The sequence below is a fragment of the Fringilla coelebs genome, assembly GCF_963513975.1.
Source record: "Fringilla coelebs genome assembly, chromosome: 3".
In the NCBI taxonomy this organism is placed as follows: domain Eukaryota; kingdom Metazoa; phylum Chordata; class Aves; order Passeriformes; family Fringillidae; genus Fringilla; species Fringilla coelebs.
The window spans coordinates 3,569,183-3,593,737 of NC_140030.1; the positions used below are offsets into that span (position 1 = coordinate 3,569,183).

Consider the following 24,555-nt stretch of genomic DNA (forward strand, 5'->3'; position numbering starts at 1 on the left):
CCCTGCACCCAGAAATCAGCAACTAAGCCAAGCCTAATTCTGTCGACTGCTAAGTTCTGTCCCAGTCTCCAAAACAGGGTGGTCCAGAGTGCTTGGTGGGAATTGTTCTTGCCATCACCTGAGCCAAGCATGGGAATTGTTTGGGTTGGTGCTGGCTGCCAGGAGCTACAAATGTGCCAAGGGCTGATAATTGAAGCAGAGGATGAACAAGATCTGGTGGCTGTGCTCATGTTCTGATGCGTTTTGGCTTATCAGCAGGGATGAAACCCAACAGACTTGTCCCAGGATTGGGAAAGCAACAACTCCTGCCAGGGCTTCATGAGGGAACTTCCTGCTGAAAACAGCTCCCACGGGCTGTTCCTTGGAGATGAGACAACATCAAGGCAATGCTTCAAAGGGTCTGTGACAGCTCCAGACAGGGATCCTGCAAACCTCCTCTGGTAGGTGGCTTGGCCTGGATGCAGAAAGCCTGCAGGCAATTAGGGAAATAACTTCATCCCAGCTCTGGGAATGGTTTTGGCCTGATGGGAAAGAGGAAGGGACCCAGTTCAGGTCACACTCAGTGGCCAAAGAAAGAAGGATCCATCCAGAGACGTGCCAGCAGTGCACACTTTGTAGCCTTACAGTTTATAAACCTCTGATGTTGTGCAGGGGGCCTTTGGGGGAAATGCCTCAGCATAATCCCAGCTGAGGGGACTGGTCTGTGGAAGAGAAGGAGCCTCTCAACATTCCTGAAGAGTACACAGGGCTGACATCAATGAGGCAAGTCTGGCAGAGCGTTCCTGTGAGGGGGAGTGACAAAGTGGCAAAAACGGATGTGGTACAGCTGGTGCTGTCTCGCAGTGGGGTACTGAAGGCAGCAGGGACACTGATTTCCAAGGATAACAGCACAAAACTCTTTCTCCCTCTGCTTCCCATGTTTTGTACACTCTGCAAAGACCTGTGTGGAAGGTAGCAGGTCAGAACTTGGTGTCCAAGTTCTCCAAGGGCCAAGGTTCCGAGGGCCTGGAGTGACAGGGCAAGGGGGAATGGCTTCAGGGGGAGAGAGAGAAGGTTTAGATTGGATTTTGGGAAGGAATCCTTATTGTGAGGGTGGGGAGGCCCTGGCACAGGTGACCCAGGGAAGTTTTAGATGCCCCTGGGTCCCTGGAAGTGTCCAGGTGCCTGGGATGGTGGGAGCTGTCTGTGCCCATGTCCTCCACACATTGAGTCATGCTTATCCTGGCTTATCTCCTGTGTCTTTTTGCCTTCTGCAAACATTTTTGGGACCTTGATGTACATCAGACAGGGGCTCCTGTGCCTGGTGGATGTCCCCCCTCAGTGACCCTCTGTGTGAAGACATGGATGTTCTGAGGGCACTGAGAGCATGAGGTTGGTGAAATGCCAGCTGGGACAAAAGTAATTTCAGGAGATTTCTACTGGCTCAGTAATTTTGCTGCGTGCTCAGACTCAGAACTGTCACCCCAAGCTAATCATTAAAAAACAATTAATAGTTTCTGAAGTGAGACAATTCTTTCCTTCAAAATGCAATGATTTTGAGTTGCATCAACCTGAACTGCTCCACTTCCAATCAGGGTAGAAGCACAGAGTAGTCCCTGCCCAGCAGGGCATATTTTCCATGGTTTTTTGCGCATTCCAGAGCCTATGTGGCATCTTTTCCATGTTTTTCTGCACATCCCAGAGCCTTTGTGCTCCCTTCTATCCATGCTCTCCTAGATGCCTGACAAGAATCCCGCACTAGACCAACCTGAAGCTAAAAAGAATTATATTTCACTAACCAACAACAGCTTTTTCTATGCTCTTATCCCAAACTTCCCATGAGAGATGTATCTCCAGAAAGCCTGCAGCATGGAGTTACCCAAAAAAGCCTGAATTTCCTGCCTGGAATCTGCTTGACAAGAACCCAAACTTCCCTCCGTGCCTCAGTTTCCTGGCTGGCCCCCAGCTCCTGGGAACAGCATGAGATAATGCTGTTGTAGTGCTCTGATGATGTAACCCCTTCCCAGCGATTACCACAGTCTGACAAAGCCTAAAATTGGCAGCACTGGCCCCCTGCCAGCTCTGTCCCGTGAATGGTGACTCATCTTTCCTGGCTGTGCCGTGTCCTGTGTGTGACGGCGACACGTGATACGGAACAGACGGGGTTTTATCAGCGCTCCAAAAATAAGAGCCAGAGACATGGCAAGGTGGTGGACAGAGAAGCTGCAGGTGGGGATGGGCGAAGGGATGATGTCTCTCTTTGGGCTGGCTCCAAATCCCGTTGGAAAAAGAAAAAATAGCTGTCCCTGGCTCAGAAGGCTCCTGGATCCCAGCGCACCGGGACAATACGGCTGATGATGGGACAAGCTGTCCCATGCCAGCGTGCCTCGGGCTTGGCCGGCTCTCAGCATGCCGGAGCAAGGCGTCCTCAGTGCCACTGCCAACTGTGGAGATGGCTTTTTGATGCTGCTGGGAATTGGCCAGGCACCAGAGGCTCCTTTCCAGCAGGGCACCAAATTGCTCCCTGTCATCCGGCTTTGGTGGGAAGGAGGGGAAGGCAGGAACAGAGCCATATGCCCCAGTCTGGCAGAGCACTGGAGTCATATGAGTGGCCTCCCAGGCGAGCTGCTCATGAGTTCAGAGCTATCTGGGCCTCCTTGGGCTGCTGGGGAACATTTAAAGGGAAACTGTGGTGGAGTCAGGAGAAATTTTCAGGGCAGATCATCCCAGATCCTCCCTGCCCAGCAAGGGACTGGTGGGGTCCCTTTGCCACAAGGCAATGAGCAACTGCTTTTCTGCTTCTGCCTCTTCTGTCACAGCAAACCAGGCCTGGGTGATGGACTGGGTCTCCCACTTCTTTTAATCCCCAAGGAATGATATGAGAAAAAAGGAAAAAGGAAAATCTGCCTTTGGGCCAAGTTGTAGCATCTCTTTTTCCTCATGATCTGTCTCAGAACCTGAGCCAAAGCCCAAAGTGTGGCTCTGGTAGATCTTGTCCCCACTCCATCTCCTGTTACTGAGGAGGACTTTATAAGGCAAAGACTTCTTTAGTCATACAGTGAAGTTATCTTGGTGGATCTCAGGAAAAATGCACCAGTCAGGAAGAGCATTTATGCCTTGAAGAAATAGGACTTTCCCCCACTGAATCTGCAGATGCCATATTGAATTTTGCACTGATCCCCACTGATGCCCACCCACGGGATCTGGTACCTGTGTAGAACAAACCCTGCTTTATTTATGAGTTTATGGGACTCTGCATAAATGGGGACAATTTTGTGTTGTGAGGTCACAGAGATTGGGTTTGGAGGTTTGGATTCCTGTTTGAACATTCATTGTTGGACACACCTGTTTGGCCCTGGCCGGCATGAAGGGTCTTGCACTAACTTTGAGTGCTCCTTCAAGTGATGAAAAGGATGAAATTTCAAATCTCCTGAGTCTTTTTTTCACTTTCACTGGAGACCTGGCGATTTTAGTCCCCTCAGTTATGTTCAGGCCAGTGTTGATGTCACTTGAAACTCACATTTTTTGAACAACCACAGGCTGAAGGTCCCTTTTTAACTCAGTTGACCAGCTGAGTCTTAAACTAAGTGACAGGGAAAATCATCTTGAGTTTGCCCCTACAAAAAGGAATCATAAATGATTTTAAATGGTCTCCAGACATGGCACAGATGAGGGAGAACGTGATTAAAAAAAATAGGACTTCACTTTGGGAGGAACAAGATGATTTGAAAACTCCACCAGGATAACTCTGCAGCCAGCACCCATCGGTAGCTGAGATATCTGAAATCCATTTTAATGCTTAATTTGTATCACTCTGCTTAAATAAAATGACCCCCCAAACCCCTAAGTTAATGTTGCTTTTCCTTAAATACATGAGCAGCTTCAGCCTACTTTTGAGGGCTGTGGAGACAAACACCTCCCAAAACCCCAGAGACTCCAGCAGGACTTTGCAGAAGGAAGGCTTGTGCTGTCAATCTCTCTCAGATGAACTGTGGGGTTATCAAGGAGATGGACACAGCATCTGTAGAGAGATGTGGGTTTTTTTTGGAGGGAGAGACCCTGTGCTGAAAACTGCAGCCTCATACAGGCAGAAATCTTTGAGTAAAGAACTCGTGACATGAGTGGAAGGACGTTGGTTCTTCAGCTAAATCTCATTAAGCTTTAAAGAAGCCACGTTAAAAAAAAATTTAAAAAAAATTAAGTGGAAGCAAACCTCTTTAAGAGGAGATTTATGCCAGAAAAACTGGAATCCCTCTCACCTCCCTGTCTGCCTAGAGGTTGGGTGTCTCCTTTAAGCTGGTTTGATCTGCTCCTTCCCACTTGGCGCGGAGGAAGCGGCACCTCTGCGGGGTGAAGGGGGTTAAGGATGGTTTGTTCTGCAAGGAGTGAGGTGGATTATCTGCTGGGAGTGATTATGGAATGAGGATCTGGGTCGCTGAGCTTTTTCTGTTGTTAATGCTACGTTTTCCCCTGCAAATAGGTGATTTAAATCATGGGTAGTCCTCTGGCCACTGTTGCCCAGGAGTCTGAGGGATGGACACCCTCTTATCCTCTCCTAAACCTCAGACACAGTTAGGCTGACTGAAGGACAATGCTGCATCCTCTCCAGCATCCCTTCTCCTCCTTCAGCCTGACCCCAATGATGGGTATAAATGCATCAGATTCCCTGGACAAAGGTGCTGCTGCTGGTTGAGCATCTCATCCCACCTCCTTCAGCTGCTTTGGGCATGAGCTGTTCCACATGTTGGATCCATCCCTATTCCCTCACCTTCTCTTGACTCTGTTTTGGGCCCCTCCAGCTGTGGTTGTAGCAGATAAATCCTCCACAGAGGGCCTGCCTACAAACATCAGCTCCTTCCACATGGATATTCAGGAGCTGATGTTGTTCCATTTCCTCCACCAGCCAAAGAATTCCAGCTCAGGCTCTCAACATTCACCTTCCACTGCCCACCTGATGGAGTTCACAGAGTTCTCACCTCTTTTCTCTCAATGCTCTTTTCTGTTGTTCCTCAGACAAGGGCAGCTAAGCTGGGATCTGCTCTGCCTTGTGCTGGGGATATGATGAAGGAATTAATCCTGACTCATGAAATCCTAGCTTGAGTCTTGTCCCAAGCTTCACTGAGGCTGGGTCTTGACCTCAAATTCCAGCTCCAGCACTTCTGCTGCTGGACATTCTCACTTTTGGGTGAAACTCCTCCGTTATTTGAGTGCTGAAGAAACAACAAACACAGGTCCCACCCAACCCTCTCACACAGGTACCTCTCATGGTCAAATAGTTCTTGCAAGGCACGATGAGGTTTTTCTTTCTTTCTTTCACCCACCCAATAGATTGAAACCCAGGAAATAAAGCATTATCCTGGTTGTATCCCTTCCTACTCATCCTTCCAAGATCAGCCCTTTCTACCATCATGCTGTGTGGCAGAAATGCTTTGGAAGAGATGCTCTGGATGTGAGTAAAGACCTCCAATGTGTTCATTCTTCTTTCCTCAACAGCTCTCTTAAGACAGGAATTAGGAGACAGAAGCAAAACCTCCTGATAGCCATTCCAATAACTCCCTTTCTGAAGCTCCTTAAATAGAAGTTGACCTGTTTGGGTAGAAGTGGAGCCTGGGCTTGGCATTACAATCCAAAGAGCAGGGAGGGCTGGGGCTTGCAGGAGGGATGTATGCCACAGGAAATGGTGAACTGACCTTGTCTGGCACTAAATGAATCCATAGGATTCTGTGGGGGGTGAATGGAAGCAGCTGGAGTCTGGACATATCAGCAGGGTCTGTACCTGGGCTTTTAAGCCCTTCCCTGGGCTGTTTTTTCAGTGTGCATTCCTCAGGGATGCAGCTGATGCTGTCCCCGTTTAAAGGCAGAACTGGCCCCTTCCTGTGACGAGCCACGCTCCCACAGACTCAATGAGCCAGGAGAGACTCGATTTGATTTTTAAACACGCTGCCTTCCTAACAGTATCCATCTCCCTTTGCTTTTCGCCTGCTTTAAGTGAAAATCTTCGATGCTCCCTTTCACAGCGGCTCCTCTCAGCATTTAATTTGCTTTTATATAATTATGGACTGGCCACGAGGAGGAGGAGGAGGAGAAGGAGGAGGTGGAAGAGAGAAGCACTGAACGGGCATGGAGGAGCTCTAGGAAACCTTGCACCGGAGGAGTCAAGGAGCGCTGAGCAAGCTCCGCTGCTCTCATCCATCAGCGCCCGCATCCCTGGCACGGGCGGGGAGGGAGGCAGGGAGAGGATGCACTGGGGACCCGGCGAGCTCGGCTGCTGGAGCGTGGCGAGCAAAGAGCCCTCCAGGGCTCGGGGAGGCAGGCGGGGACGTGCGCTGCCTTGGAAGAGAGCGCTGCCTTGGAAGAGAGCGCAGCCGGCTCGGCGCGCTGGAGGAGCGGAGGAACTGCAAAGCCCAGGAAGGGAGGGGAGTGGGATGCTGGAAAAAAATGATGCAGCTCGTTCAGTGGATTAGGCAGCCGTGCCTGGAAGTGGCAAAGTGGAAGAGCCACGGATTTGAAAGCCTGGAGGGATTATTCTCCCGCGTTGTCTGACTCGCGGCACAACAGAGGCCAACAAACTTCACCCGGCGCTTTCTGCGGCGAGTCCAACAATCTGCAGAACGCCCTGGCAAACCTCCTGGGCTGTGATTTCTGCATTTTCAGTCGGGTTAATAACGTTGGAAACAGCAGGAAGCAGCCATTCTAGCAGGAGTTGTAGAAAGGCATATTCATCATGTCAGCACTTTGGAGGCCTGGAGAGCTCGTGATGAGAGGTTTCAAGAAAAGACTGCATAAATAGGAGGAGGGAAGCTTCTATAAACAACTGTGATGGACATGCTGGAAATACAGAGAAAGGGAGAGTGGCTGGCCTTCCTTGATGCTGTAGATAGTGGTGACCTGGGCAAAACCAGCAAAATTTAACCCCAAAGCAAATTCCAATTTAAGTTTCTACCTCAGCTCCAAAAACTCCTCAGAAATGACAGGCACCATCCGGGCTGTCTTTGGGAAGCTGAGTGTCACCCGTGCTGCACGAACTGAACAGGGGCTGAATAACCAAGCAGCTCCACTGTTGGTCTTTGGAAAGGATGGTCGTCCCTCAGGCTGGTCACCCCTAGGTTGTCAGCATGGCCATGGGCTGCGAGAGCTGCTTATGCCAGGACTGGGTCAGGGCCATGTCCCTCTCAGCTGGGACAGATGCCCCATGCGCAGCTCGTCACAGTGGTGGACACCAGAATTGGCAAAATATTCCCTCTGGTGGCTTCCAAGCCTCGTCTCATCATTTAATTGCCTTTCCAATTAAACCTCCACTACATGCCTGTCCCTACACAATCCCCTCCACTGCCTTCCCCATCTCTTTTTCTGGGCTTGGTGAGAACCATGGTACCAATGACAACACCTTAACTCCTGGGCACTCCTCAGAAAAGGCCCTACAGCATTTAGCTGTTAAAACCCCCCTTTTTTTTACCCTTAACAACATCAGAGCATTGCATAGGCATTGAACCATTTGTCCTCACAACACAAACTCAAATCTGGCCAGTTTTATCACCCTACTTATGAAAGGAGGGAAACTGAGGCAGGGAATGGTCGCGCTTCTCCAGTGCCAAGCGACAAACAAGTGGTGCCACAGCAGCAGAGCCTGCTTGCTTCCTCCTGACACCACCATCATTCCTTTAGCCTGGACTGGGCGTGGAAGAGCTGAATCCCATCTTTTCCTTGCCACTGACTTTTTTTTCTCCTCAGAGGAACGAGCAGAAATTTTACCCAGCGAACGCAGCAGAGATTTGTCCCGAAGCGGCAGCCCCCAGCCAGGGCGGGAAGTGAGCAGCACATCCATCAGCTGCTGGGCACTGGGAGCAGGGGGGAGAGGCTGGAAAGGTGGGGAAGAGGGGGGCCACTTACATGGTAATGTTTCTGCACGGTTCTTTTGGATCATTATGCAGAGCTGTAGCACCAGTTGAGGGGCGCTCTCGAGGAACGTTTCCAGGAGGCGCAGCATGTTCACGTCTGCATATTCGTACATCATAGCCCAGTAGAAACGCCGCTGGTGTTCCTTCCGCCTCTGGCTCTGGATCCCCAGGTACATTGTTCGGATATACCTGCAGGGAACAGGAGGGAAAAGCTGGGTGTGAGATGCTGGAGTTGCAGCAAAATCTGTTTGTGGGGCAATGGGGTTCTGGGGGGACATTGGGGTTTGCGTGGTTCTTCCACTCCTGTCACTGTCATATTTTCTGAGAAATATTCGCCTTTCCCAGGATTCTTCTCCTGGGAAACTGAGAAGCCTCAGAGAAAAGAAAAATAATATTATCTCATTTGCTTCTCCTGTGTTTTGCTGCTTTGGAATGTGGTTTGGAGATTGTTTATCCAATATGTGAATTGTTTTTATTTAATGACTGATCACAGTCCAGCTGTGTCAGAATTCTGAGGAGTCAGTCATGAGTTTTAATTACCATCTTGTTAAACCTTCTGTATGTATCCTTTCTCTATTCTTTAGTATAATTTTAGCATAGCATTCTTTAATATAATATAATACAATACCATAAAATAATAATTAGCCTTCTAAGAACATGGAGTCAGATCCATCAATCCCTCCCCCATCAATCCTGGGGACCCCAGCAAATACCACACGGTCCCTCCTGTCAGATCTGAGGAGGACTTTTAGAATCTGACTAATCATTAATGTTGGAAAAGACCTCCAAGACCATAAAGCCCAGCCTTAAACTGGATGCCACCCTGAGAACAAGACCATATAATGAAGTGCATTTGTGTTGCAAGGGTGGGAAATCTTTAACTGGTACCACCCAAACGTGAAGCCTGGGAGTAGGAAATGCTTTTGAAACACAAGAAAACAACCCCTCACCTAATTTTCATCACAAAAAGAGAACCCACATGAAAAATATTGGTCCTAACTCTTGGAAGTGGCTCGACAGACCATCTAAACCCCCTCAGCACTCTGGTAAGGAGCTTGTCTCACAGAGCCCAGAGCTCACGAAGTTTTTGCACCATGCTCTCAGGCTCATTGTGGGATGCTTGAAGTTCTCCAGGAACTGGAATCTGACAATCCTTGCGGGTCTCTTCCAGCTCAGGATTTTCTGTGATTCTATGATTTGACCCTGTTTCATCATAGGTGGAGCAGCGAGACACCACCTTCACATGCAGCATGTGTGTGACTCACAGATGTGACAGGCCACAGTTTGTCCCTGGTCAGCTTTGAGGCTTTGGGCAATGTTGGAGTACAGGGAGGTGTCTTGTGCATGGACAGGCACAGCTCTGCCATTGCCTCTGTCTCAGGACTAGTGGCATTTAAGAAAAGACCCCTAACAGAGTCCTTTCCAATGCCTGTTGATATCACAGAATCCCAGAATGGTTTGGGTTGGAAGGGACTTTAAAAATCATCTTGTTCCAGCCCCCTGCCACGGGCAGGGACACCTTCCACTATCCCAGGTTGCTCCAACCCCTGTCCAGCCCAGCCTTGGACACTTCCAGGGATTGACAATCCAACATTGTGTCGTCTTCCCTCTCCTCCTGAGCGGTGGCTGTACCCTCGTTTGGGATGGGAACCATTTCACCTAAAGCCGACCCTAAAGCTGGTCATCTGAGCCAGTCAGTCGTCGGAAATGTCCCCTCCCGGGACTGTTCATCTGTCCCAGCTCCGCTGCCAGCGCGGCAGAGGGATGAAGCGCCTTCTGGAGGCTCTGGGAGGGGCTCACGGCACAAGCTGGGGTTTGGCCAAAACGATTAGATCATCCCCTGCCACTCGGGCGAGACTGCACAGCCGGGCAGAGCAGGAGGGAAGGACGTGAGCCTGGAGAGCCTCCGGATCTCCGAATTATACCCAGGGACGGGGAGCTGGGAGAGGAGCAGAGGCAGCTCTGCGAACCCTGTCCTTTATCCAGCATCTTGTCCTTCCTGACCGGCACAGGAGGAGAAAAATCCCGAAAGAGGGACCGCAAGGACACCAAAAAAAATGACGCAGGAAAGCCACCAGATGGGGCTCGACGCTCGAGAAAATGCTACGCCAGTCATACGACACTGGTGACACTGGTGTGACATCCACAGCAGACCCCGAGTGGGACGGAAATGGCCATGGAGCACCTGCTCTCCCAACACCAAACCCACCGCCTGCACTTGGAATTTCCATGGAAGACCCCAACCCCGGGAGCTGCAGCATGACACAGGCATCCTGCCTTCCCTTCAGCCAGGAATTAAATAAATGCAGTTTAGCTAGAAAGGCAAAGTCGGGGAGAGTGTCGTGGCTCAAGGAGAAAGCAGAGAAAAGGAGAATGCAATGGTTTTTGTAATGTCATTGACACGGGGCCAGCGAAAGCCAAGTGGTGGTGCCAATAAGGGGCTGCCCACTGGCAAAAGCACCATCACCTCTGCCAAATTCCACCAAATCTGCCCTGTAGTCCTGGATGGTCTCCCCCTCCCCAGAAGCTCCCATTCCTGCTGGTACACAAAAACTAAACTCCTCTTTGGAAGGTTAAACCATTCATTTCTCATCACCTCAGGCACAGATAGGAAGAATTTGTTGGTTTTCACCCTGCAGCAGTCTTTTACCTGTTTGCACATAGTTGCCATGTAAACCTTTAATTTCTCCAGATTAAAAAAAACAAAACAAAAACCACACAGTTCCACAGAATCATAGAATTATTGAGGTTTGAAAATACCACTAAGATCATCAAGTTCAACCATTCCCCCAGCACTGCCAAGGCCACCACTAACCTGTGTCCCCAAGTGCCACATCCACATGTCTCTCCAGAGAGGATGACTCCACCACCTCCCTAACCAGCCACTTCCAATGCCTGATAACCCTTTCCCTGAAGGAATTCTTCCTCATGCCTGAACCTTCCCTGCTGCATCTTGAGGCTGTTTCCTCTCATCCTGTCCCTTGTTCCTTGGCAGCAGAGCCCAATCCCTGCCCCACCCCAGCTGCCCCTCCTGTCAAGAGGGCAAGAACATCCCCCCTGAACCTCCTTTTCTCCAGAAAAAAAAAATTCTTTCAGTGCCTTCCCACAGTTCACATTTTCTACATCTCTACTCTTCCACACTGCTGTTCCCAACAGCTGTCTCCACTTTTGGGTTATTTTTTAAGACCATCTTTACTTTTCCCAGCCCTCCAGGTTGGCTGAACCAAACTGCAACAATGACATTGGGCCACTCAAAAAGATTAGGAAGAAATTATCAGAAGGGACACAATGTCCTGCAATGATTTCTCCTGGATCTCTGGGGTTAGGGTGAATCTCTAGGGATTCACCACCAGCCACAGTTTAAGCATAGATTTTTCTTACTGGCCACAGAAAGAGGACATGACACCAATCCATGGAGGCAGAATGCACAGAAAAAATATTCAAATTCATGGGATTGACACAGTGTCCTGATCTGTCTCCATCAGTGGCAGTGGCACAAACACCAAGCTCTCCCTGACTGCTGAGCCCACAGCCTTTGGCAAAGGCCACCTGCATTGTGCCTCTTCCATGGATGAGGAAACTGAGCCAGAGAGCACCAAAAAAATGCTCTCAAAGTTTTTTTGGCATCAAACCCCAGATCTTTTAGTGCTGTCCCCTGCCTCTAAACACCACACGAGTGGAGCACAGCCCTACCAGCTGATGCTCCTCCATCCAGGGTGGACGCAATTCCTTCACAGCATAAACCCCTGCCCAACCTGACCCCAAATCTGTCCCTCTCCCATGGGACTGTGACCTCAGGAACCCCTTGGCAAATGTTGGGAAGTGTGGGCAAAGCAGCTCTGAGGACCATTTGCAGCTGAAAGTAAATTAACTTCATTTTTCTTTCTCTTTGGTCCATGAAAAAATATGGTGCTCTGTCTTCAGCATCCTTCAGACCCAAATCTGGCAAAGAGAGGAAAGGAATGACTCAGATCCCATTCCTTCTTGATGCCAGTGGATTGTGATAAAAGTAATAAAGTAATATTTCCACCTTGTGGGTTTTCAGCAAGTAATAAATACCTACTTAATTTCTACTTAATTAATCAACATAAAATTTCACGCAGCTCCAACACTGATAATTCTTAACCCTATTTCCAAACAGCAATGGACAGAACTGGTGTAAAGAGTTTTATTCCAGGTCATCTGTTTCCTTATGTTATTTTATTTACTTTTTGAGGGTCTTTCAAACCTTTCCTAACATTGGTTAAGTGTAGACAACTTAAGAAGAATTAAGAAAAAAAAAAAATCAATGTCATTTCACCTGAAATTCATTGTTCCCGGTCAAGCTGGTGGCAAACAGACTTCTATAATTAGACTTTAAAATCCATATTCAGGCCTGATCTTCAATCTTTAGCAACATGATGCTTCCTCTTATGTCAGTGAAAACCATTCACTGCTCCATGCTTTTGAAAATCAGGCTAATTTATTTATTTAAGAGCTTAATTTTGGATACAGGAGCCTAACTTTGGGCTTTTTTTTTTTTTTTTTTGAATGCTGGCTATTTTTGTATAAGAGTGTGTGTATTTGTGTGTATTTTTAGTTCTAAGTCTCATCACAGCTTCAAGAGACAGAACTAATTTGGGGTTGGGAGGGGGATTGGGGTGATGTTTTTTATTTTTTTTTTTTTTTTTAGTGCACAAAGGATTGGTTGTCCCCTCCCTCCTGGCAGGGCTCCCAGAATTCCTGTTGGTATAATTACCCTCACTCTTATTTACTACATATGTCACAGCAGCACACGAGCTGCTGGGGTCAAAGTCACTGCTGTCCCTGCTCCAAAGTCCCTTTTTAAGGAGCCAAATCCACCAAATGTGGTCAAATAACCTTTGGGAAGAGCTGCAGCAGCCCACCAGGAAGGAGAAGAGGATGTTCCTGCTGTAAAAAACACAGCCCACCCTGAGCTCTGTGGAAGAAGCTGCTCCAAGGGGATGGCAGGGGATGGATTCTGGAGGCTCTGGTTTTGTATCATGAAATGAAGCAGGCCCTGGCCAGCTGGCAAGGCTCAGCTCTGCGTGGCTACATCCATCTAGTTGGCCAAAATTTCCAGGGGCTGTGTTGATAATTTTGCAGGGTGAGCTATTGCAGGGTCGTGCCTGGGCCTTGGCAGGGTTGGATTTGCTGAGGTGGCTCCTAGTGTCACCAGGAAATGGAGGGGGATGCCTCTGGCAATGGGCTGGTTGAGGGGAGGAGGATGAGTGTCAGAACCCAGGAAATTCCTCTGGCTGCCCTGGAGGACTCGAGACCCTGCCCAGGGGCTCAGAGACTTTGGCACAGAGCCCAGGACTCCTGTGCCTTTGATCTTCACCCATGGAAAAAATTACCAACCTGATATGAGGATTTACAAGCCACGAAAGTTTAAGTAGAATGATAGTGAATTTATCACAGGGTGAAAAATAGATTTTTTGGGGTTTTTAGAATGGGGGCAAGATGGAGGAATCTGGGCATGTCCAGTCTTTCTCTTTCTTCTTCCTAGCCTCCATCTTCCAGGTGATCTTGGCACTTTTGGGTTGGTTTGGAGTAGAAGCTCACTGTCTAACATTGGTGAGGGGTATTGGAAAGTAATTGTAATATACATGTAGTTTTTAGTATAAAAAGATTCTGAGATATGAGGATGTGTAAAAGGGTCAGAGCACTTTTGGGAGCCAAGAAAGGCACATCAGGACAGGCCCTGAGCTGTGCTTTGGGGGCAGAAGGGTCCTGGTGGCCTGTCCCACACAGCCACAGGCTGACCAAGGGCAGGAATCTCAGGCTGTAACAGTCTGATCCCGTTTCCTGAGGCCAACAGGCCAAGATGCAAGAAATGAGCTCTCTCCTCCTCCAAAACCAGGAAACTTCCTCCCTATTCAGCACTGGGAATGATTCCTGGCCCTTGCAGATTGCTGAAACCTGCACAGGTTGTGATGACTTGGGAGAGTCCGAATATGCCTGGACCATTCTAATGATTATATTAAGATTTTGGCATGGAATCACAGAATGTCCTGAGTTGGGAGGGACCCACAAGGATCATTGACTCTAACCCCTGGCCCTGTACAGGGTGTGGTAAAGTTGCAGCACCCATGGACAGGTCTTGAAATGACCTGGTCTATCAGTACAGGTACATGGAAAATGGATTTTGCTTGTGCCCAGCCCTCTGTTGGGGTGGAATGCCGGAGAGACAGCTCTGATGCTGTGGTAGCCAAAACATTGGGGTGTTACCAACACCTTCCCAGCTCCAAGTGCAAAGCACAGCAGTGTGGGGGCTGTTGTGGGGAAAACAAACTCCATCTCAGCCAGACCCAGCCAGAGAATCACAGAATCTCTGAGGCTGGAAAATATCTCTAAGATCAAGTCCACCCAGCACGCCAGCCCCATCCTGTTCAACACTGACCCATGTCCACAAATGCCATATCCACACCTCCTGAACACTTCCAGGGATGGTGGCTCCACAATGTGATGGTGATGCCACAATGTGGCACAGCCTGAGGCTGTTCCCTCTCATCCTGTCCCTGTTCCTGGGAGCAGAGCCCCTGGCTGTCCCCTCCTGTCAGGGAGTTGTGCAGAGCCACAAGGTCCCCCCTGAGCCTCCTTTTCTCCAGGCTGAGTCCCTTTCCCAGCTCCCTCAGCCCCTCCTGGTGCTCCAGCCCCTTCCCCAGCTCTGTTCCCTTCCCTGGACACACTCCAGCCCTTCAATGTCCCTCTTGTAATGAGGGTCCCAGGGCTGTCCCCAGCACTGGTGTCAGATTAAGCCCTTTTCTGACACAGATATGGGACAACTGAGAGGTGTTTGAAAAACTTTTATTCCATTTTCAGTCTCATGTGAAGGGTGAGACAATACAGATGTTATAATTCATGCTATCACAGTCTCTACAAATCCATTTCCCACACACTGGAGGTGTCCCTGCAGTGCCAGAACAGGGGACAGTCACTCTCCTGGCCCTGCTGGCCACACTGTTCCTGGATATTCCAGCCAGGAAGCCCTTGGACTTCTTGGCCACCTGTCACTCTGCTGGCTCCCATGTTCAGAAATGTCCTGTGGCACTACAAGAGCGTGGTTGTCACCTCGGTGACGTGGCAGCAACACACATTGTATGGATGGGCACCATCCCACAGCACCAACCTTCTCCCTGGTGCTCCCTCCTGGAGGAAGAGGATGGGAATGGGGGGTGTCCTTCAGCTGAGGGCTCACCCTCCTGCCACCTCATCTTCTTGCAAGGGGCCTCGTGCACTGCAGGGTGTTCCCAGATTAAAATCTCTCTCCTTGGAGGGGAGGAAACGAGGCCATGTGTCACTGCTGGGAGCAGAGGCTGCCTGAACATCCCCTTACAATGAGGTTACGTGAGGGCAGATCTCAGCTGGAGCGAGCTGGCATCCACAGGGCTCTGGCAATTTACACCAGCTGCGGCTTTGGCCCGCTTTTTTAATTTTAATGAATTATTTTCATTCTAACTGATATAAAAGGAATGGGAGACGCAGCGCTGGAGCAACAGGGGAGTAGGAAAGTGAAACGCTGTCTATTAAAAAAATCAAACTCCAACTTGGAGTTGCCATCATCATTAATGTGCTCAATATCAGCATTTGTTAGGTGTTTTCTTTGTTGTAATGTCACATGCCAGTGACAAGGATTCACAGATGGATTGTTATTGTTCCCAGTTCAAGTATCAAAATAGGAATTACAGGGTCCCATCCAGGTCCTGAAATTCCACAGCTTTTTCTGGCTGCTCCCATGGCATCCAGCTCCTCCAGAACAAGGGGGCTGCATCCAAGCTGTCTCTAGGGAGTTGTTTCTGGTCTGGCCTGGGCCTTGAGGAGTGTGCAGGACTTATTTTCACTACTGCTGGTTGTGTTGGGTCAAAACCATGCTGAACTGGGAAAGATCACTTTTCATTTCAAAATCAAGAAAGGGATCCTTATTTCTGCACAAGCTCTAATCCAGCCTCCTCAGAGGTCATCCCAACCACACACACCTAAATAATCATTTTGATGACCTTCATCAGGGCCCTGATCTTCAGAACTGGAGTTCTTGGTGCTTTCTGACATTTTTGGGGGATTTCCTTATATGGTTTATACCTAAAAAATGAATAAAATGCAACAAAAAGTGTGTTCATCAAGGGGTTTAGCCCTTCTGCCATGCAGTTTCTGATCTAAGTCTTATCTGCTTGTTTTTATCAGCTCCCATTAAAGAATTAATAATTTGTGTTACAAACTCTCTCTTTTTGCCAAATGTGCAACTGAAATTTGTGTTTGAAGGAATGATTGTCCCAGACTTCTGCTGCACAGGAGAAACTGTTACAATTTCATATTCTAAGCCAGTCTGAAGCTGTTTTAAAGCACAGATGGCTTTACTACACACCAACCTCAAAAGATGCAACTGATTTATAAAACTTATGTTGGGAAGGATCATGGAATCACAGAAGAATTTAGGTTGGAAGGAGATGGTAGAGGTCTGTGGACCAAGGCTCCCATCCAAGTGGGGATAACTTTGAAGTTAGGGAAGGTTGGTCACGGTCTGGTGCAGTTGAGTTTTGAAAAGCTCCAAGGATGGAGATTCCACAGCCCCTCTGGATGATCTGTCCCAGCATTTAACCCCAATCCCTGCAGAATCGTGGAATCATTCAGCTTGGAAAAGACCTCTTGAGTTCAACCATCAACCCAGCAATATGGGCAGGACCAAAACATGTCCTCAAGTGCCACATCCACATGTTTTTTGAACATTCCTGGGGATGGTGAAATAGCTTTCAGCCCAAGATCACTTCCACTACTTGAAGAATGTTAACAAATCAGCCCCTCCTTGGAAAGAGTAAACTCCATCCTTTAGATGGAATTAAAAATAAAATAAAATAAAAGCATGACACTGTAGCATTTTTAGGATCTGATTCCGACAGCTTTGATATTTGCAGGCTGATTTAACTCATGATAACTGGGGGTTCTGATACACAAAACAGGGCTCTGTGACTGATGATTCCTGAGCAGTGTCCCCAGCTCCTCTGAAATTATTTCTTTGGTGGCAGTGCCAGGCAAAAGGGATGTAAACCTACACCCCCTCCTCTGGGGTAGCACTCTTGGTCTTGGTTCAAATCCCTTTTTACTGATGGTTTAAGTGGGTATTTGGGACTGTGAGAGCACAGGCAGGGCTGCAGGTGTGATTTCATCCTGCTGACAGACCCTGGGGTCACAACCTCCAGCAGCTGCGCAGGGCAGGAAAGTGGGGCAAGGGCATCACTGCAGATAAAACTCCAGAGGCCAAAGGTGCAGGAGCTGCTCGTGTTGCTCCATCTGGGAGATGTTTCTGGGATTTGTTTCTGTGACTGCTCCCCTTCCTCGGCTGCAGAGTAATTTTCTCTGACTCACAGGCTGAAAGATCACAACCAGAGAAAGAGAAACAAATCATAAGGAAGTGCTAGCCCCAAACAGCCCCACTTTTTGGCACTGATTTGTCAATCCTTTCCCAGCCTGGCTGTTACTAAACTATCCTTGCTTAGACAGAGCCTGTCCAGTGTTTCTTTATTTGCAGAGATAGCCATGAATGTTATTGACAAATTCACCATAATCCCAGTTTTGGGAGCAGCCTGGCAGCCTTTCCTTGCTGTATCCCCATGGCTGAGGGGTTCCCCTGGATATCCAGGCTGCAAAATCCCCATTTCCAGGTCTCTGCTCAGTAAATCAATACAGAATCAGAGAATAGCTTTGTAGCTGCAGCTGCCATTGTTTTGACCCAGGCTCCTAGAAACCATGTTTGTGTTTTCATTTGTTAATTATTTTCCAAAATGCAGAGCTCTAAAACAGGAATACAAACCCCAAGACCTCTCCAGCACCATGGCATGGATGCCCTTTTTTTTAAATTTCAATGTGGAAACCATCTCCATGCTGCATGAAGGAGGAAGCAGAGCAGCAGGGGCTGCAGGAGAGGGTATCTAAGTGATGGGTGCTACAGAGACATGTCACAGCATCTATCACACGTGGGATGGTCCTAGCACTTAGCCAAATGCTCTCTTTTATCAAGGATTTCCCTCCTAAGTTAGTGATGAATTCTTAAAACCCAGTCCCTTCCCTATTTTGCACATGCTTATTTGCTTTAAGGATACTCCAACACTTGATGCTGTCGCCTCCGGCAAAGCCTTCTGTTTTAAATCAAAGCTGTTAAACAGCTTTACACAGGGACCAGGAAGTTGGACTCAGACTGAGTTTTTGCTTCAAGTGTGTTTGTGAAAATAAGGTTTAGTGTCAGGGCTCTCCTCGTGGAAATAAAGATGGTCCCAGTCCAGCCAGTCCTGCAGGAGCAGCTGAAAGCCTTGAAAAGAAGCAGGGGTGTTCTGATTGACTTGTCTCGGCTCCAAGCAAGGGAAATTCCCTGAAATGCCAAAGAAAATCCCAAGCAAATGCCTGAGGACACCCAAAATGTGATCTCAGAGGCACATGGGAATAGTCACCTCACCCTTTGAACAGGATGGGTCACGTTACAGTGTTTTAACCCAGATGGTCTTGAGAAGTGATTTGTCATCACCAGAGCCATGGGGTATCTCAGGGGAGGAGAAGCTGGCATTGCTCTGGGATACCAGTCAGTGACAGGGACGCATCTTCATCTCCTCACAGAGATCCCTTGGTGGGGAATGCCGAGCAGGAGAGGGGAAAGAGATGATTTTTGCTATCAGTGAGTCCCTTGGAGAAGGAGACACTTGCAGTTATCTCATCTAAGGTTTTCTCACTTCCTGAGGGATTTAACAGTTTGGGGTAGTGGGTCCAGAGATCTGAACAGACACTTCAAATTCCCTGTGGTCTGAACCCTCAAAAGCCAATGTGGACCCCAGGATCACAGTAACAAAACTGGGAGTTTGTTCCCTCACTCAGAGGGAGACATTTCCATTCCCACACTCTGGCTGCTGGGAAAGATGAGGGGGTCACCTCTGCGGCTGGGAGATCAGATAGGGATTCTAGGAGAGCATTCCCTGAATTTACAGTATTTACTGGCTCCCCAGCCATCAGGAAGACTGATGCTTCAGCAGGACCTGAAATCACCAGACAAGACTTTTCCATGCAGCAAATCCTCTCCTAACCCCCACGGAGAGTGGCTTTGTAGAGCTGAGGAGGTGGACGCTCCAGGATTTTCAAACAGCATGCTAGAAAAACAGCAGCCAGGAAGGGTTTAGGGGGAAAGGATTCTGCTTAGGAAAAGGAGAGCTGGTTCTTGAGGAGCTGGTGCAGCTGCAAAGAAGCTGCTGCCTGCTGCAGAGCTGCCAGGGTCAGAGCTGTGGCTCGCTGCCAGCTGCAGCGCGCTCTGCCCGCCGCTTGCATCCAGAGCAGAGCACCGGGGCTCCCAGAAAAAACTCGGGATGCTGTTCAGCAGCTAGCAGGCATTCCTGAGCTCACCCCAGCCTCGCCAGGGACCGTCAGAGAGCCGGGACTGTGCGTTCAGCAGCGCATCCCCGGCTCCCCTGTGCCGCAGGGGTCAGAGGCATCCCTGGAGCAAAGCTCCTTCGCACGGGGGCTGCGACTGTCGCCTTGGCTTTGCCATCCCTTTGAGGAGAAGGAGCTAAAAATTGGGTGAGCGCCTGTGAAATCCTGGAAGAACAGCCTCAGATCGTGGCTATTTTTAGTTCCACAGAAGCTGCGCATACATTAGCGAGGGCCTGCCTTCCTCTCCGGGCTCGGAGAAATCACACGGTGTCCTCCCAGCCTGCCAGGAAAGAGTTTAACCCTTGTTGTCCCACCACAGTCAGCCCCAGCCAGCCGCACCTCAGCGTGGATCCTGACGGGACCAGAACAAGGGGGAGAAAGGTTTTCTGGGCATTTTGGCTCTTGCAAAGTAAAGGCAGAGTGTCTTTGGCCCACGGACCTTGTACCATCATGTGTGGTGGGAGGAGCAGGGACTGGAAGAAAATTCCAGCACAGAAATGGCATCTGACTGCCACCACCATCGTCCCTGTCTGAGGAACAGCCACACTCCGGGCTGAAAGGGGCAGGGAGCAGTTCAGAGTTTGCAGAACCTGAGAGTGGATTCCTCAACTCTGGTGACCTCTCATGGTAGCCAGGACAGGTGACATTCACAAACTGCCACGTGTTGCCTTCAATTCACCCACCACAGCATTACAGACTCACAGAATGCTGTGGGTTGGAAGGGAATTTAAGCCTCATTTTGTTCCACCCCCTGCCACTGGCAGGGACACCTTCCACTATCCCATCTTGCTCCAAGCCCCGTCCAACCTGGCCTTGGACATTCCAGGGATGGGGAAATTAAACACCATGAGCTACTTAATCCAAATCTGCAATCTTTTAGCCACGCAGCCTCCTGGGAAACAAAACCTCATCACCACACAGACCCCTCAGATCCTTGGTGTCGCATCTCCTTCCTCCCACTGGCTGTGTCTCCGCTGCTCCAGACACATTACACCAGGAAAACCATGGCTGGGACACAGAAAGGAAATGAGGCCAGGGATGAGCTCACCAGCCCGCTGGAACCGTGATGCCTTTCAGCAGACAATTAACAAAAAATAATTGCAACACTTATTCCTACACTTTTTTCTCGGAGGGATGAGGAGCAAAGCCTGATCCCTGCACTTCACACCCACAGCGCCTGTCAGCCCCGCTGCCCGTGCACTTTCACATTTTCCAGCTCTTTAATATTTATTACCTCTGCTGCTTTGTATTACTCATCAGCTATTCCTGGCCAGAGGAAAGGCACTGGCGGGTTCTGGAGCGTGCACGTTCCCTGTTCCTCGAGGGGCTGTGAGTACAACAGCACCTCTAAACTCTCACTCGCTGCTGGGCCAGTGCAGCCTCCAGCGGCTTTGGAAGGAGGAGACCCAGACAAGCCTCGCCATCCCATCATAGCTGGCTTTCCAAAGGCCACCAGGATGTCTTAGGCCATCAGGAGAGGAGACACAGCCTTTTTGGAAGGTACAGGAACCCTTCCATGGGTGTATCCTGCTGATCCCTACAGGAACGTCCCTCAGGAAATTCACCTGAACATCCTTCCCTGCTTCACTTGCTGTTCTTTTCCAAGTCTCCTCCCAGCCCTGTGATTAACCACGGGCCTGCCAGCCCCTCTGCCTGCTTCCAGGATTTCTGGGGGCTCTAAGTAAGGATATATATAATAAAACTCATCAAGTCAGGCTGAGCAGGAGCCTGTGGGTGGCAGCACTTGCAGTTGTTCCATTTAACAGGCAGCTCTGAGATTGGTTCTAAACAATATTTCAAAGAGGACCATCTTCTAATGGTCATGTTCAGGAGAAGAACCAGCCTAGGCATGGAACTACCCAGTACCACAGCATTTTTATCTTTTATCTATTCTCTTACTAATTTAAAAGGAGCTTTCTGCTTGCAGCTTAATAAAAGTGAAGCCACCTGACCACGTCCTTGCTCCACCACCCTCTGGGCGCAGCTGAGTCCTCTCATGCCAGCAGCCAGCTTATCCAAGTGACACAAATGAGGTCACAGGAGCTTTCTGCCAGCCAGCAGCATCTGGGAGGTGAGGTATGGAATCCTGCAGCTCAGCCCAAGGGAGGGATGTTCATGGACAGTTAGGTGCAGAAATGGAGGCAGAGAGGTTAAGTGACTTCCCCCGGGCAAGTGGTGGTTGGTGGGGTTTAATTTGGGATGGGATGGGATGGGATGGGAGGGGATGGGAGGGGATGGGATAGAATAGAATAGAATAGAATAGAATAGAATAGAATAGAATAGAATAGAATAGAATAGAATAGAATAGAATAGAATAGAATAGAATAGAATAGAATAGAATAGAATAATTTCAGTCGTAAGGACTCTGCAATGACCGTCAAGTCCAGCTTCCAGCTGGGGAGGCCCTTTTCTCTCTCTCCCTGCTGGATGGGCTCCTTTTGGAAGTGATTAATCCAAAGGAAAGGAAGCCTTTCATTTTCATACACGTCCTTTCAACCTCCTGCTGCTCCAAATGCTTCCCCAGCCCATTTGGATGCCTCTCACACACCTGCTCCAGCCCAGGCAGCTGCCCTGCCCTGCGTGGAGGATGTTTGCATTAACATTGACTATTGCAGCTGCTTGGATGAGATCTATCCCAGAAGCACCAATAAATTGCTGAATGCATTGATCCAGACGTGACTCAGGAGCCACCACTGGATAATCTCCCTCAGCACCTTCCCCTGGCTGAGCCTGGGCACAGTTTCTGCTCCCCTCAGCAAAGCAGTGGAGGACTCTTCCATCTTGCATTTCTCTAGGGGCAGGCCTGCTTCAATGACACGTGGGAGCTATTGATTTCTGTAATGAATGGATGGATTTTCCCCTCCTGCACTCATACCTCCTCCCTCTCCCATGGAATAATTCAGTGCCTCTGTCATTTACTGCCCAAATGCCTCTCCAAAGTGCAAACATGCAGCCTTTCCCTGCTGGAATTGTGTGCTGCCTCCAAAGCTTTCCCTGTTTTCTCCTGATCTCCTCTGATCTTGCCTCCAGGAGGGATGATTTAAACCAGTGCAGTGAGGCAAGGGTCCCAGGCAAGGAGAACGGGAAAGTTTTCCTCTCCAGAAGGAAGGTGTGTGGCCAGAGTGCTTGGGAAAGCTCAGGCTGTGAGTTGCAAGTTGCAGAACTGGCTAGGAAAGGTGGTGGAGACACTTGTTGGGATGGACCTGGAGGAGATTCCCACACTCCAGGGATCTTAAACAGAAGCACAGAAAATGTTTTCATTGTTGAGGAGATGAAGGAATTGCAGCTGGGGAGGTTGCAGTTGTGGATTGAAGAAAAACTCTGGTGTCATTTGGGTCAGCAGAGAAGTTGCCCAGAGAAGTTGTGGATTCCCCATCCCTGGAAGTGTTAAGGACCAGGATGGATGGAGTTTGGAGCAATCTGGGACAGCAGAAAGTGTCCCTGCCCATGGCAGGGGTTGGAACTGGGTGAACTTTAAGGTTCCTTCCACCCCAAACCACTCTGGGACTCAGTGAGGATCTCACCCCTAGCCCAAAACACCAATTCCCTGATTCCTTCAGCTCCTCCCTGGACATCCCCCTCGCACCACCCACTTCTCCCCAGCCAGGTCCCTGTAGCTTACCTGAAGTGCCACAACCCATTTCCTGCTTTTGGGACCCTTCTCTTCTTGTCAACCCACCTTCAAGTGATGTGTCCTGCACCACAGCTCAGGGGACAGCTCTGCAGGGGAGGGACATGCCACCTCCCTGTGCACATCTTCCAAGGAGCCTGGCACTGCCTATCAGCCCTCCTGCCCCTACAAGTCCTGCCTGGCTCTCCACAGGAGTCAGGACCTCAAATATCACAGGATGTGGCATTTGTCACCTCCTACGTTTGCAGAGATTTGGAAAGACCAACAGAGCCCACTGGAATGAGGTCCAAGAGATGTCCTGTCCAAAAACCTGGAACTGCAGAGCATCCACTGGGAGCTGGGACTGGCTCAAGTTGCCCTTTGCCTCCACAGCCTCACCAGATAAAAATTTGCAGCTGGCTCTGAGCATGTCAGCCCAGGACACAAGTCCTTCCAATCCTGGTCTAAAACTTCAGGTATTTGAGCCCTGGAACTGCAAATGTTTGAGCTCCTTTAGCAGGTAAGCCATGGCAGGCAGGCACAGGAAGGCCTGGCCAACACCAATGACTGTCCTAGAGATTCCACCAAAAAATTCATCATTTCATCTTCCATCCTTCCATCCATCCTTCTTTCCCTGCCTCCAACAGACCAGCCACCATGTTGGCCCAGACCTCAATACCCAACTGGGAACAGTGTCTGAGTGCTCTCTCCTGCCACTCAGGAGAGTGTCCAGATGTGTTCAAAGCCCTTTTTTTTAGGTTCAAACTCCTTCCTATGGGTTCAAACTCCTTCCCATGGATTTAAACTTCTTCTTGTGGATTCAAACCCTTTATTGTAGTTTAAAACCCTTTCTCGTGGGTTTAGATCCCTCCTTGTGTGTTCAAATCCCTTTGTTATTGTTTCAAATCCCTTCCTTTGGGTTCAAACCCCTTCTTGTGTGTTCAAACCCCTTCCTGTATGTTCAAATCCTTTCTTGTGGGTTCAAATCTGCTCCCTCTGTGTTCAAATCCCTTCCTGCGATTTCAAATCTGCCTCCTGTAGATGAAAATCCTTTATTGTAGATTAAAACCCTCCCTTGTGGGTTCAAATCTCTTTTTGTGGGTTCAAACCCCTTCTTGTAGTTTCAAACTCCTTCCTGTAGGTTCAAGTATCTTCTTCTGGGTTCAAACCCTTTCTTGTGGGCTCAAATCTTTCCTGTAGGTACAAATCCCTCTTTGTGTGTTCAAATCCCTCCTTGTGTGTTCAAATCCCTTTTTATTGGTACAAATGCTTTGGTACGGGTTCAAATTCCTTTTTGTGGGTTCAAACCCCTTCCTGTATGTTCAAATCCATTCTTGTGGGCTCAAATCTGCTCCCTCTGTGTTCTAATCCCTTCTTGCGATTTCAAATCTGCTTCCTGTAGATGAAAATCCTTTATTGTAGATTGAAACCCTTTCTTGTGGGTTCAAATCCCTTTTTGTAGGTTCAGGCCCCTTTTTGTGGGTTCAAATCCCTTTTTGTGGGTTCAAATTCCTCCTTGTGGGTTCAAATCCCTTCTTGAGGGTTCAAATCCCTTCTTGTAGTTTCAAACTCCTTCCTGTAGGTTCAAGTATTTTCTTCCAGGTTCAGACCCTTTCCTGGGGGTTCAGATCTCTCCTGTAGGTACAAATCCCTCCTTGTGTA

General features: G+C 49.1%; 1 protein-coding gene across 1 annotated transcript in view; it reads right to left on the minus strand.

Moving 5' to 3' along the window:
- The window catches only part of XKR6 (XK related 6), a gene marked incomplete at both ends in the record, with an annotated part of 173,756 nt that overhangs the window by 11,944 nt on the left and 137,257 nt on the right, over positions 1-24,555 (minus strand). The window contains one exon of the mRNA XM_084203473.1: positions 7,870-8,066. Within this exon, the coding sequence (XP_084059599.1) occupies positions 7,870-8,066 (197 nt within the window). The remainder of the gene's footprint in view (positions 1-7,869; positions 8,067-24,555) is intronic.